At 44.5% G+C, this 12,112-nt stretch overlaps 1 protein-coding gene across 6 annotated transcripts in view; it reads left to right on the top strand.

Annotated features, from left to right (window-relative positions):
• ADAMTS20 (ADAM metallopeptidase with thrombospondin type 1 motif 20) overlaps window positions 1-12,112 on the top strand; it is a 133,792-nt gene that overhangs the window by 4,763 nt on the left and 116,917 nt on the right. For all 6 annotated transcript variants that reach the window (XM_073222332.1, XM_073222336.1, XM_073222335.1 and 3 more), the window contains exon 3: window positions 7,582-7,744. In XM_073222332.1, the coding sequence (XP_073078433.1) occupies window positions 7,582-7,744 (163 nt within the window). The remainder of the gene's footprint in view (window positions 1-7,581; window positions 7,745-12,112) is intronic.

Below are 12,112 nucleotides of genomic sequence, written 5' to 3' on the forward strand. Positions count from 1 at the left end.
GGACCTTTATTAATTGTCATGTACTCAGTCAAGTATTCAGTCAACACAGGGAAAATTTCTTCTTCTTCTACTTTTAACGTTCTAGTGTTAATCGAGGTACTCTGAGGAACAGACAGCAAGATGGGATTAAGTGTGCAAGGATTTTATTCTGGAGAAGTGTGTGTGTTAGAGGACATAAGGGGGGAGCAAGCAGTGGCCTCTGAACAGAGAGGGTGAGCATGTTGGCAGCTCAGCCATCTGCCGGGCAGTCCAGGGAGGTTCAGCACAGGCCGCCTCAAGTCAAGTTTGGGAGGCAGAGTCCCGTGCGCCCCGAGAATGAGTGTACCCCTAGCATCCTCACCGCACTCGGGGACTGACTGGGACTGGTGCTTGAGGCACAGACACTCCGATGGTGTTCAGAGCCCAGCAGCTGTGGCCATTGGACAGTTCTGCTTAGCATCCTCAGGGCCACCACGGAGTGACCCCAGGCACATAGACAATGACAGTGGTGTGTTAGATGCGTTTAAGGAACACAGATAGTGCTGTGTGTACTTTAAAGAGGGGATGATTAAGAACAGTGAGGCCTGTGCTGGAGAAGGCTTCTCAACTGGACATCGAACGATGACTAAACATGTATATGAAAATTCAAGGGCTTCTTGTGAGTCTGTGCAGCTGAAAAGTAGGGTGGATGGGGAGGCAAGGGTGAAAGGCAAGGGTGAAATCAGATTAAGGCCTGAAATGCAGTGTGCAGGAGTGGGGGCCTGAGCTGTGTGCAGACGGTGGGTTGGTTTGGAGTGTTAGGAGGCGTCTCCCCTTATGCAGCCTTGTGCAGGGGTGGGAAGGGGTGTCGGGCAGTGCCCCCGAAAGGACCACTGGTGTCACCTGTTATGGGGAGGGAAGAAGAGGCGCCGGAAATAACACGGTTACCTCATGAAGGAGAACAGGGGTCTGGTCCACTGTGGACCCCACCCTGGGGGCTTTGGGCAATGTCTGGAGACATTTTGGGGCTTGGGGGAAGCTAATGGCATCTGGTGGATAGAGGCCCCGGATGTGACTGAACACCCCGCAACACCCAGAATGACCTCACCAGCAAAGAACCATCAGAACGTCAACAGTGCTGACGCTGAACGACCTTGCAGGAGACCCAGCTGACTTCTGGATCCAGGGGCTCTCAGGACTGACTGACTGAGTGAGGCCATGACCATTAACCAAGCAGGGTGATGACAGGAACACGTGGCAAGAAAAGGACAGCAGCTCAAACGTTTGTGTGATTCTGTCATAGTTTTACTTCAATCACCATCATTGTTCACATTTAATTCACTCTCCACTTTCTCTGGAATGCCCTTCCTCGTAGACTCCCGCCGTCTTTCCGGATATATCTTGAGCCTTTCTTTACCCTGATTTCTGAACAGAGTTGGCCAGGCCTTCTGTTGTTCCACCTCTGGACATAATTGCATCATGTATTGGCTGTAGTTACTTGTCCCCATTCCTGTCCCATTTGTAGATTGAGGGTAGCGATGTCAGTTGCATTCGTCTGGCACCCGGGACAGTGCATGGATGCCCAACACGTGCATGACGGAAATGAGCGAGGCAGCTTTTCACGTGCCAGGTGCTCAGGCTCCTCTTTACTCAGTTACGTGATGCAGGAAATTTACTCTAGCAATTGTAGTTGAAGTACTTAGACATTTTATGCTTTATATAGACTGAATCTTTCAGATACCTCAGCTGTGTCCAGTTATTTCTTCATTCATGTGGGTTTGCACAGCACCCTTATTGTGGGTCTGTTCCTGTTTTGCCTTTTCTACGTTCCATGTCGTATATTTAAGCTGATTTGTACTTACACTCAGAGGAGTAAGTAGGTCATTCTTTTTCAAACACTTATCAGTTACTTCTGTACCAGCCTGTTAGATATTGGTGTAATGTCCTTATTACAACTGTATTAAATTCATTAAAAATAGTTGTGAGCTATTAAGCACTTTGTTACCAGAGTGACAGCCTGGAGAAGGCACCCTGGCTCTTGACTGCCTCCATCCAAATGTGGTACCGCCTCTGGGTACATTCTGTTGATGAAAACCAGTTGCTTGGCTCTACCTACTTGCAAAGGCCGGGAAACGCGGGCCAGGGGTACGCCCAGGAAGAAGAAAGCTGATGACCGCCAGCCAGCAGTCTTTGCCGCAGCTGCCCCTCTGGTCACCAGATATCCCTGCTCTGCTCTTCCTGCCCATCAAACGTGTGTACACGGAGAGAACCCCGCAGGTGCACGGCCTCTGGCCACAGTCCAGGATCTCTGGATAACACAGTCTTCTCCATAAAGTCCAGAAGTGGCTCTTTGTGGCTTGGCAGCTAATGAAAAGACAGATTATCCGTGCGTCCTACAACTCGGTGTTCAGCACGAGAGTAACCGTGACCGTAACGTCCAACAGGAAGAAGGGGACCTGATGACTTCTTTACAGCAATTCTGGACTCCAGGGGAGGGGTTGTGGAGACCCACCATCCCAGCAGGCGAGTCCCTTGATTATCTGCCTTCGTTCACCTTTCTGGAAAGTCCGTCGGTCACCATGGCCCCTGTGCCCTTGGGGAGGGCCTTGCCGCCCTCCCTTGGCCACGCCTAAAATCGATTCTGGGGATGGGGATGCTTGGGAATGCTGGGCTAGTTCTGGGGGCCTAGAGGTCATTTCACAACAAAAGCAGTTAAGTCCCTCTAGTCCTGGCTCTTGACTTCTTTGACAACATCAAGACCTTGGTTAACCTCTGATGGTGAATCAAGTTTTGATAATTGCTTCAAGTTAGTTTCTTATGTCAGTGGCCAAAGCCTAAAAGGCATTTATGTTAGATTTGTGAATGCCAAGAAATCTCTTACAAGGAAAAAAACATATTGGAATCTCACCTTACTGATAAACCAAATGTCAGTCCTATTAAAAAGAAATTATAATATATTGTAACCTTTAAATAGGGAAAGATGAGGAGATGTAACATGGAAAAATAGATATATTTGCCTATAGAATAAGTACCATATGTCAAAATCATTGTCAGTAAACTTTAGAAACTATAACATTCTATGAATGACAGATGGTCTGGCAGGTGTATAGCATGTGTCCCTCCAGATATTTTTAAGCAATACTGATAATATTTTGATAATATGATATGACTATTTCCATTATTTAGCTACAAAATAGTTCTGAATGGTTTCTTGCTGTTTTAAACTTCTATCGCTATAATGACTTAAGGCTTTATGCCTTCAGATATTTCAGTAAGAGGTTGGAGGGGGCTGCCCTGAGACCACTGCCCAGAACCCACCTCTTTGGCACTTCTGTCCACTTCTAGTGAGTTCCTGTAATTTCAAAAACACCCCAGTGCCTGCAAGAAAGAGAAATACAGAATCTACTCCTTGCGACGTTGCTTGACACTATTTGAACCCAAGTCATCTGGGTACATAAATCTTGGCTAAAAAGTCTTCAGAGTTTTTGTCTTATTTATTATTAGTTTTTGATGCGCATGGGCAAGAACTTGGTGAGAGAGCAGTCTCTCTCTCAGTGAGGTGTCAGCAGTGGGTTTGTTCTGTCTTGTCTCCTCGCTTCTATCTGGAGTTGTCCTGTGGAATCGAGAGTGCCAAATGCTGCTAGAGAGAAGGAGCCATCTTCAGAGGTCCTACAGTGACTTCTGCTTCAGGCTTCTGTTTTCTTCATGTCATTGACTCATTCAGTGTGTGCTCGTGTAGAATACGCTGTTTTCCAGGCACAACCAGTGGTCTTATAATGAGTGGTCTTATATGTTGGGGAAAAGAACCTTTTGCATTGAACAGAATAGCTCCAAATAAAAATGAATCTCAGTCAATATTTGTGATCTCTTATTACATGACCTATACTTTGCCTAGAGTAAAAAGAGTAGCTGTAACGTTTGTGCTTTCATTGGGAGAATTTTTCATCCTACTTTAAAATATATTCAATTTGAAAATAGTTCTTGACGTCACTAAGGCACTGCGTTTCTCCGGAAATAAGATTTCTTTCTTTTTTTTTCAATAAGTCATGGAACTGAGTCCGAAATAGGAAGCGACTTGCCTGCGTTTCCATGACGGCAAACCTAGGGCTCGTATGCTGGCGCCTGTCGCAGAGAGCATCAGCTGATTCTCATCGAGAGACTTATGCTTAAAGATTGAAGACTTCATGGTAGTAATTACCAGTGATCCAGCCCTGAAATGAAAATTCGATTCTATGACTAGTTGGGAGCCATTTGTTTGTACACAGACCCTCAGCACAGGTTCGAACCGCCTCGTTCTTGAAGGTCCCCTGGTTGTCAGTGCTGGTGTGACAACTGTGAGTGCTTTGGGGAAAGTCAAAATGGTTTGTATCTTGCTTTTACCCTCTAGTGAAATCTGAGTACATTATTGGTTATAGCTGCAGTACCTATGTTTGCCGTGAATGTGGAGAAAAAGATAAGGCCGAATGCCACAATGCTGAAATAAGAACATTTTAAAAAAATAATTATATGAAAGTCCTCTAAACATGTAAAAATGTTGGCCTATGAGAATAAATTAGAACTCATTGAATCAAAACAGCTTGACAAATAGATCATTGCTCCAAGTAACTGGGAAACCCTTGCCCAAGTGAAGACTAGTTTTCCTGCTTTTTGTAGTCATCAGATGAAAGTTTTTGGAATTTGATTGGCATTTCTCATGAATCAAATTGCAGTACCCCTCTGCAGATAAGCACGTTGCTAAATATATGGCATGACCTAAATATAATTCTAGGAACCACCTGTTAAGCTCTCCAGTTCCTTACCAGGGTTCTTTCTAAGTTAAAAAAAAAAAGATTGCTTCTTTATAGGAGGCTTTAGGCAAAGATCTACTATTTTTTGTTATTTGGACAGAAAGTCCTCTGCAGTGGGGTGGATTATAGAAAAGTTGATGGAAGTAAAATATTTCTAAGTCCTTCATTGATAAACCCAGGGAAATCACTTTCAGGACAAACTCTTTTTTTCTTGAGCTTAGTATTGTGAAGCATAAGGTTGTGTTGAAAAAAATTCCTTTGAGTTGTCAAGGCCATATTCTAAGCAGGCTAGAGAGTTCCAGCACAACTGAAAGGAGGTGCTGATGGGCTTCGCCCACATGGAAGTACAGGTGGGACCCACGGAACATTGTAGTACAAGTGCCTCATACCAGGTTTTGATCCAAAAGGAGTATAAAAAACTTTCCAAGGTGTATTTTCAGTATTACTTGGGAAAAGTGACATTATTGAAAGTGGTGCTGTAAGTGCATTTAGATACGTCACAAGCTACCTCGTGTCTATTTGTATCTCTTACCACGATACTATCACATTTCCCGTCTTCAGCTTTTTTAGCGGGCCCACTCTTTCCACGGAAAGAAGAGCTGCTAGAAATATCACAATATCACGGTCACTGCATGAAGGAGAACAGGGGTCTGATCCACTGTGGACCCCACCCTGGGGGCTTTGGGCAATGTCTGGAGACACTTTGGGGGCTTGGGGGAAGCTCATGGCATCCGGTGGATAGAGGCCCCGGATGTAACTGAACACCCTGCAACACCCAGAATGACCTCACCAGCAAAGAATCATCAGAACGTCAACAGTGCTGACGCTGAACGACCTTGCAGGAGACCCAGCTGAATTCTGGATCCAAGTGGCTCTCAGGACTGACTGAGTGAGCCTGTGACCATTAACCAAGCAGGGCGACGACAGGAACACGTGGCAAGAAAAGGACAGCAGCTCAAACGTTTGTTTGATTCTGTCAGAGTTTTACTTCAATCATTGTTTGATGTTCTAAAAAATATTTTGAAACAGTTCAAAAACAGTGGAATTATCTGCTCTTTCAAGGTTTGGTGCAGTTCCTCTGAAATCAAGGCCAGGATATTTTGTGATGTAATTACCATCTTTTAAAGTTGTTAAGTAGAAAAGGGTTCTGTTTGAATTTTTACCATTTCTGGAATCATTTTGGTAAATCATTATATTTTCTCAGAAAATTATATCTATCATAAGCCATCTCTCTCACATACTCTATTTTCCCAGAAAATTGTATCTCTCATAAAAAAATCACTCGCACATCTGTTTCTGTGCTTTTCTCAGGCATTGGCATCTTGTGATCTTTTTCATCCACCATCCTACCCCCATCACTGCGTGTCAGGCCTTGTCACCTCTCGTCGGAGTTAGAGCCTCTTCTAACTGCTAGTATGCACGGATGTATGTATCTCTTCCTCCCTCCCTCCCTGCTACACGTGACGTCCCTGGAGTCAGTGTCATACCTTATACTCTCATTTATTTTGTTATGTTATCCAAAACCCGCTACGCGGCAGGCTTGCGCGGCACGTGGGGCCAGGCTCTGCTCACAGAGCTTGCGTGGTAGTGGACGGTATCAGACAAGTGACGAATGTGAATAAAACTGTATCAGGCAGTGAGGTGCAGTGAGGAAAAATGAAACTGGATAAAGGGGATAGAGCTAAGACGCCGGGTGCCAGTTTATATGGGCTGATAAATGTTGAGCAGAGACCTGAAAGAAGTGGGGGCAGCCAGCAGGGAGACGGGCTTGGGGCGGGAGTCCTAGTGAGCGCAAAGGCCCTGAGGCCAGGACGGGGCCCGCCGTGTCTGAGGAGCCGTGAGGACGCCGGGCACATGGACGCTCGCCTGAGCCGAGCGGGGTGGGGGGAAGGTGTAGGGAACTGTGCCGGTCCTTGTGTGCATGGAGCTGGTGTGGCGGGAAAGGGGTGCATCCCGTGGACCATTGTAAGGACTTGGATTTTACAGAGTGATGTGAGAAGTTGTAGTAGTTTTTATTTACTTTTATTTTTTTGAGAACAACATGATCTAGACTTCAGATAAATTATTGTGCCTCCTCTGTAGAGACTAGACTATAGCAGACTATTGACTTAGTTGATGATGGAGAGAATGTTAGATCTTGGATGTAGTAGAATTTGGGAAAAGTGGTTGGATTTTGGTTACACCTCGAAGGTTGAACCATCAAGATTTGCATGTCACTTGAATGTGGGATACGATATATCTATTCTTGATTTCTAAGGTTTTTTTTGACCTGGGCAATCTGAATAATGTCAACATTTACTGAAACAGGGAGCATCGAAGAAACAGCAGATTTGGACCAAAAATCAAGAGTTTGGCTTTGGGCATGTTAAAGTTGGGAATGTGACTAGTTACCTAAGTGGAAATGTCAAAAAGCACCTTGGATATTAGATTCTGGAATTTACAAGGCAGGTCTATGCGAAAATTCTTCAAAGGCTCCCCATTGCTTACAAATTCTAAATTCAAGATGTCTTATTTGGCCCCACCCTGCCTTGTAACTCTTATGTCTTACTACTACTACCTTACATACACCAAGGCTGACAGGCTTTCTTATTTTCTAGAATGTGCTGGATTTCTTTGCCATTTTGATGCTGTTGCCAGTGCCTGGAATGCCTGTGATCTTGATCTGCCTGTTGGAATATTATCTGATCTGACTTTACGAGGAAGAACGGAAACGTCACGTTCAGCTGGTGATGGCCAGTGAACGGACTCCTGTCTTTTACGTGTCCATTTTAACCTGTGGCACAGTCTGCTTTCTCTTCTCCGTGATGGAAAAAGTTCACTTTTGTTTTATTTTCAGATGGGAACATTTAAAGCCCACGATGGTGACTATTTCCTAGAGCCCCTGATGAAGGCGGATGGGAGTGGGCATGAAGATGATTCCAGCCAGCCGCATCTTATATACAGACGGGAACTAAAGAGGAGCTGTTTGCTGCCGTCTCACAAGCCTTGTGAGGTTTCAGGTAAAATATGAACTAAAAACTCTGTCTGGTGGAATTTGATACTATTTAATCTTTTCCTAGGTTAGACTTTATGTATTTTCCTTAAATATATTTTAAACGAATTTTCTTGACCTGTAAGGGTCCGTTAGAAACCATCTAATGTCTGTAGGCAATTTTATAAGTGAAAATCCAGACAAATATTCAGTATGAGTTTTGTAGCAAATAATCACAGAAAATTTTTGCTTCAGCCTGTTAGACACACTACTATGATTTTTATTCTCAGCAGAATTTTAGATAATTCAAAAAACTGAACTAAGGTAACAATAACACATTGCTCGATTTTGCATTGCTTTTAACTTTATATAAAGGAAGCTTATATAGTTTTGACTTTTTTGCTCAGCACTGTTGGAAGTTCATCTACGATGGTGCACGTAGCCACAGTTCATTTTTGTTGCTGGACAGGAGGATGTCATAGTTCATGTATCCATTTTTTCTGTTGATGAACTCCTGGGCTATTTGTAGTTTTTACGCTATTATAAACAATGCTTCTGTGAGTGTTCTTGTCCCCATCTTCTGTGTTTGAGTTTGTATAGTGTATACACATAGGTTCTAGAGAATTCCACATTGTTTTTTTTAATCAATTTACATTTCCAACAATATGAGAAGTACGCTTCCATTTTTTCCTATAAAATTCAGACTAAAGATTTATAATAGATCAGAATCTAGGAATCATTGTTTTCTGTAAGGTACAAATCGACTGCTTGTAAAATCCTTGCATGTTGCCTATAAATTGTATTAAGAGTCAAGTCCACATATGTACATGGATGTTCACTGTATCATTGTTTGTCCTTCTGTGAAGGAGGCAGAAAGGCACCGTCAGTCACCAAAGTCCAAAATCCAAGCAGAAGAGTGGGATTGGGAGGGATTTGCATGAGATGGTAGGTGTCCACGACCTGTAGTTTCACACACTGCTGTGCCACCTGCTCTGGGGCATGAGGGTGTGCAGGCCTTGGCAGGTTTTCCCTGGAAATGCACTTCTTAGCCTTCCTCTTCTAAGAGTGCCATTCTGGAGTGGTTCTCACTGTGTCTAAAGCCGTGTTTTAAATCTATTGACACAATAGATGCCTTTCCTATGCTTTTAATATGAGCACAAGGGTTTCATTTTTATGTCTTCAAAGAAAACAAATGGGTGCAACTTCTGTGAATCCTGTGGAGCAGAACCACCTCACGTCATGAGCTCTGTGATTTTCAAAGTCAAATCCACACCCGCAGTCCCTTCTCACTGACACTCAGAGTGACTCTGAGCTGCCGTCACCCTCAGCTTACGACGTGTTCTGTGAGGGGCTCAAACCTGGCTGTTGTTAGTCCCCCACACAGGCTCCTCACTAGGCGACCCACTTCGGTTGGTGCGCTGCTTCCCGTAACAGGACGCACACGTGAGTTTCATCATTCATCCCAAGGAGAAGAGTCGGTCTGCCTTCTGCTGCTGGGTTCGTGTCATCCTATCCGTGGCGATGACACACAGTTTGATGTCCTGTTTTGTCTGTGAGGTCTTGTATCCTCTAGTTTTATTTCCATGAGGTTGATTCCCCATCACTGTGAAGAGGTGAAATGGGCAAATGAGAAAGGACATCATGTGCTGGGAACCAGAGGGTCTGTTCATCCAATCAGGTGCATTTTGAAAACATAACATGGAAGGTGACTTTAGTCCCTTACACTTTAGGTGTGGCCACAACAGTCCTTGTGGAAAGATGACCTGTCTACTGCTAAGAACGAGGTCCATCTAAACCTTCCTTTACACAAGGACTCTGTGTTTCACACTACATTGCTAGACTGCAGCATGTTTTGTGGGTAGAAATAATTCATTCTTTTCCAGTTTGAAGCCAAGTTTTTTTCCCTTGATGTTTTCTCTGTGCTATCGTGGAAGTGAATAGGAGAGAATTAAGAATGTTAAGTCATGAGAAGCTATCATAGTTACAACCCCTAATTGAAGAGTGAGCTTATGCCAGGGTCTTGAATGTAATGGTGCCAAACTAATTTTCATGATTCTGTTATGATTTGATTGACTCCAACTGTTCATAAAAATCAGATCTTCTCATTTGTTGCGAGGAATTCTAATGTCTTATTTCCGCGTATGTGAACTGATTCGCGTTCAGGTGTTCATCAGGTCTGTTGAGGGACGGAGACTGTAACCTCAATTGAGATACACCATGTGTCTGTCCCTCTGTCCTGCTCCATTGAGAACTTTCTTTGGTTTCAGAGGTCCGCTTGCCATTTGAAATTCCTGTACAGGATTTTTAGTCACTTTATGTCTTGGTAAAGTTCCGAGGCATTTTTACTCGGCAGCGATGTAAGCCTCCACCGCTAGAATTGAATGCAGCTCCATTTTCCCTGATAACAGCGCTCGTTCCTTGGCAATCTACGGCTTGTGTTCCCTACGGCTCATTTCATGTCCTTAGTCACTTATCCTTTACCAAATTCTTCCTTAATCTTTTCCTTCCACAGTGATGTCTCATTAAATTAAAAAAAATCCTTTGCTTTACATATAAGTTGATTTAAATGCTTCAGGCACTCCATTTATGGAGAAAAATGTGAATGGAATGTTGTTTTTAGCTCTTTTACTAATTGTGCTTTCTTACTTTTGCTTTGCTAAAAATTGCTATTCAGTTATTTTATAATTAGCATTATCCTTCTGTGGTTATTATATACCTGCTCATAATTTTAGAAGACGAACAATGTGGGTTTTGGATTCTCTGATGATAGAATATCTCACAGCTTAGGGCCCGTGCTATTTATTGTGCAGGTCATTAATGCTGTCTTGCATTGTCCTTAACTTTTGTCATATGACTCTGCTATCCTACCTGTTAGTTTTAAGATTGTGTTTATGTTCCTTAAAGTAAAAGGTTACATTTTATTTCATTTTTCACATTCTTCACAGCAGCTAATCTGGTGATATGGCTATAATAACTGCTGTGTTAACAGTGAGGAACTGTGAGTAGTAACTCCTCTGTGCCGGGCAGCCTTGTACGGCGAAGCTCCTACCGGAGGTTCTTGGGGCCCCATTGGAGGGCCTTGCTCAGGTGGGGGAGTCACAGGAGGCTGGCTTGAGAAGGTAACTCATTATCTAAGACTCAAGGCGAGTGGGGATTAGCGGGGAAAGGGAGAGGGAGAGAAACGGTCCAGATGGAAGCACAGCATGTGCAAACCCCTGGAGACGAGACGGAGCCTGACCCACACGGGGAGCCGAGCCTGGGGCGCCGTGTGGTGTGCTGGTTCGGAGGTCCGCAGGGTGGCTCACGGACCCTGTGTAAGACTCATGCAGGGGATTGGGCTGTAACTCAGCAGTGGGCACTGGGAGTCCTCTCCCTGAGGAATTCAAACTAAGGTCCTGGTATAGGATCCGGTTATTTTGTTTGGCCTGAACCAGTCGTCGTTCCTGGAGGCAGAGCTCTAACTGGCCGGGCGCATCCTGCTCATGGGGTCTGGCCAGTGTGACTGGGGCTGTAGATTACACGCAGGTGGGGGTCTGCCTGGGGAGAAACTGGGACTGCGAGCAGCTAGATGAGTGACGATGGGTGGGCAAGACGAGGGTGTGCATGAAGGCCGGGCGCTCATGAACGTGAGAAATGTTCCGGGCGCCCCTGAGCACTGCAGAAGGAGCTGCTGACACCTGGCGAGAAGCGTGGAGTGCCGGGGGCTTTGACAGACATTAATAGATTCACAGCTGAACTTCATTCGTGCTGAAAGACATGGAATGGATAGAGGCCTGAGATTTTAGTAATTAAGATACAGGCTATGATAAAAGAAAGAGAACCAGTGATAATTTTAAATGAAAACTCTGTTACATTAACTGAGTTCTTTTCTGCTGTGGTTGGTATTCAATAATTTTGCATATATTCCAGAAGATTGGGATTATCTGGTGACCATCCCCCATTTTTTTTTTTTTATTTGGGGCAAGGGGGAGTGCATGTAGAAAAGCCAAGCTAATATTTAGGTTATGATTTTCAAAATCTGATCATGCAACAAGAAAATGAAAGAAATGTCTGAATTTATCTTGCTTAATGTATCCTCCAGCCCTGGAGGACTGCTCATAGCATTTAGCTGGAGAGAGAAAATTTGTGGTGTAGGATAAATAAAAAACCTTCCCTTTCTGTTTCCCACCTCCTGCTGCCAGGAGAAGAGAGGGAAAGCAGGAGATTGTGGTGGTGGGCATGGCGTGCCCGGCTCTCACCTGCTCCGTGCTCTGGGCCGGGGCTGGGTGTCTGCGTAAGTGAAGAAAACTGGGAGGGACTCTGGGGACACGTTAATGTCTTTGGAGGATGGGGCGTGACCCTTGCCCCAACGTGGCCTTGCTTAGTTATGTATGACGAGCCTAGTGCCTCCCTCACG

This window comes from Manis javanica, chromosome 15 (assembly GCF_040802235.1).
Source record: "Manis javanica isolate MJ-LG chromosome 15, MJ_LKY, whole genome shotgun sequence".
Classification (NCBI taxonomy): Eukaryota; Metazoa; Chordata; class Mammalia; order Pholidota; family Manidae; genus Manis; species Manis javanica.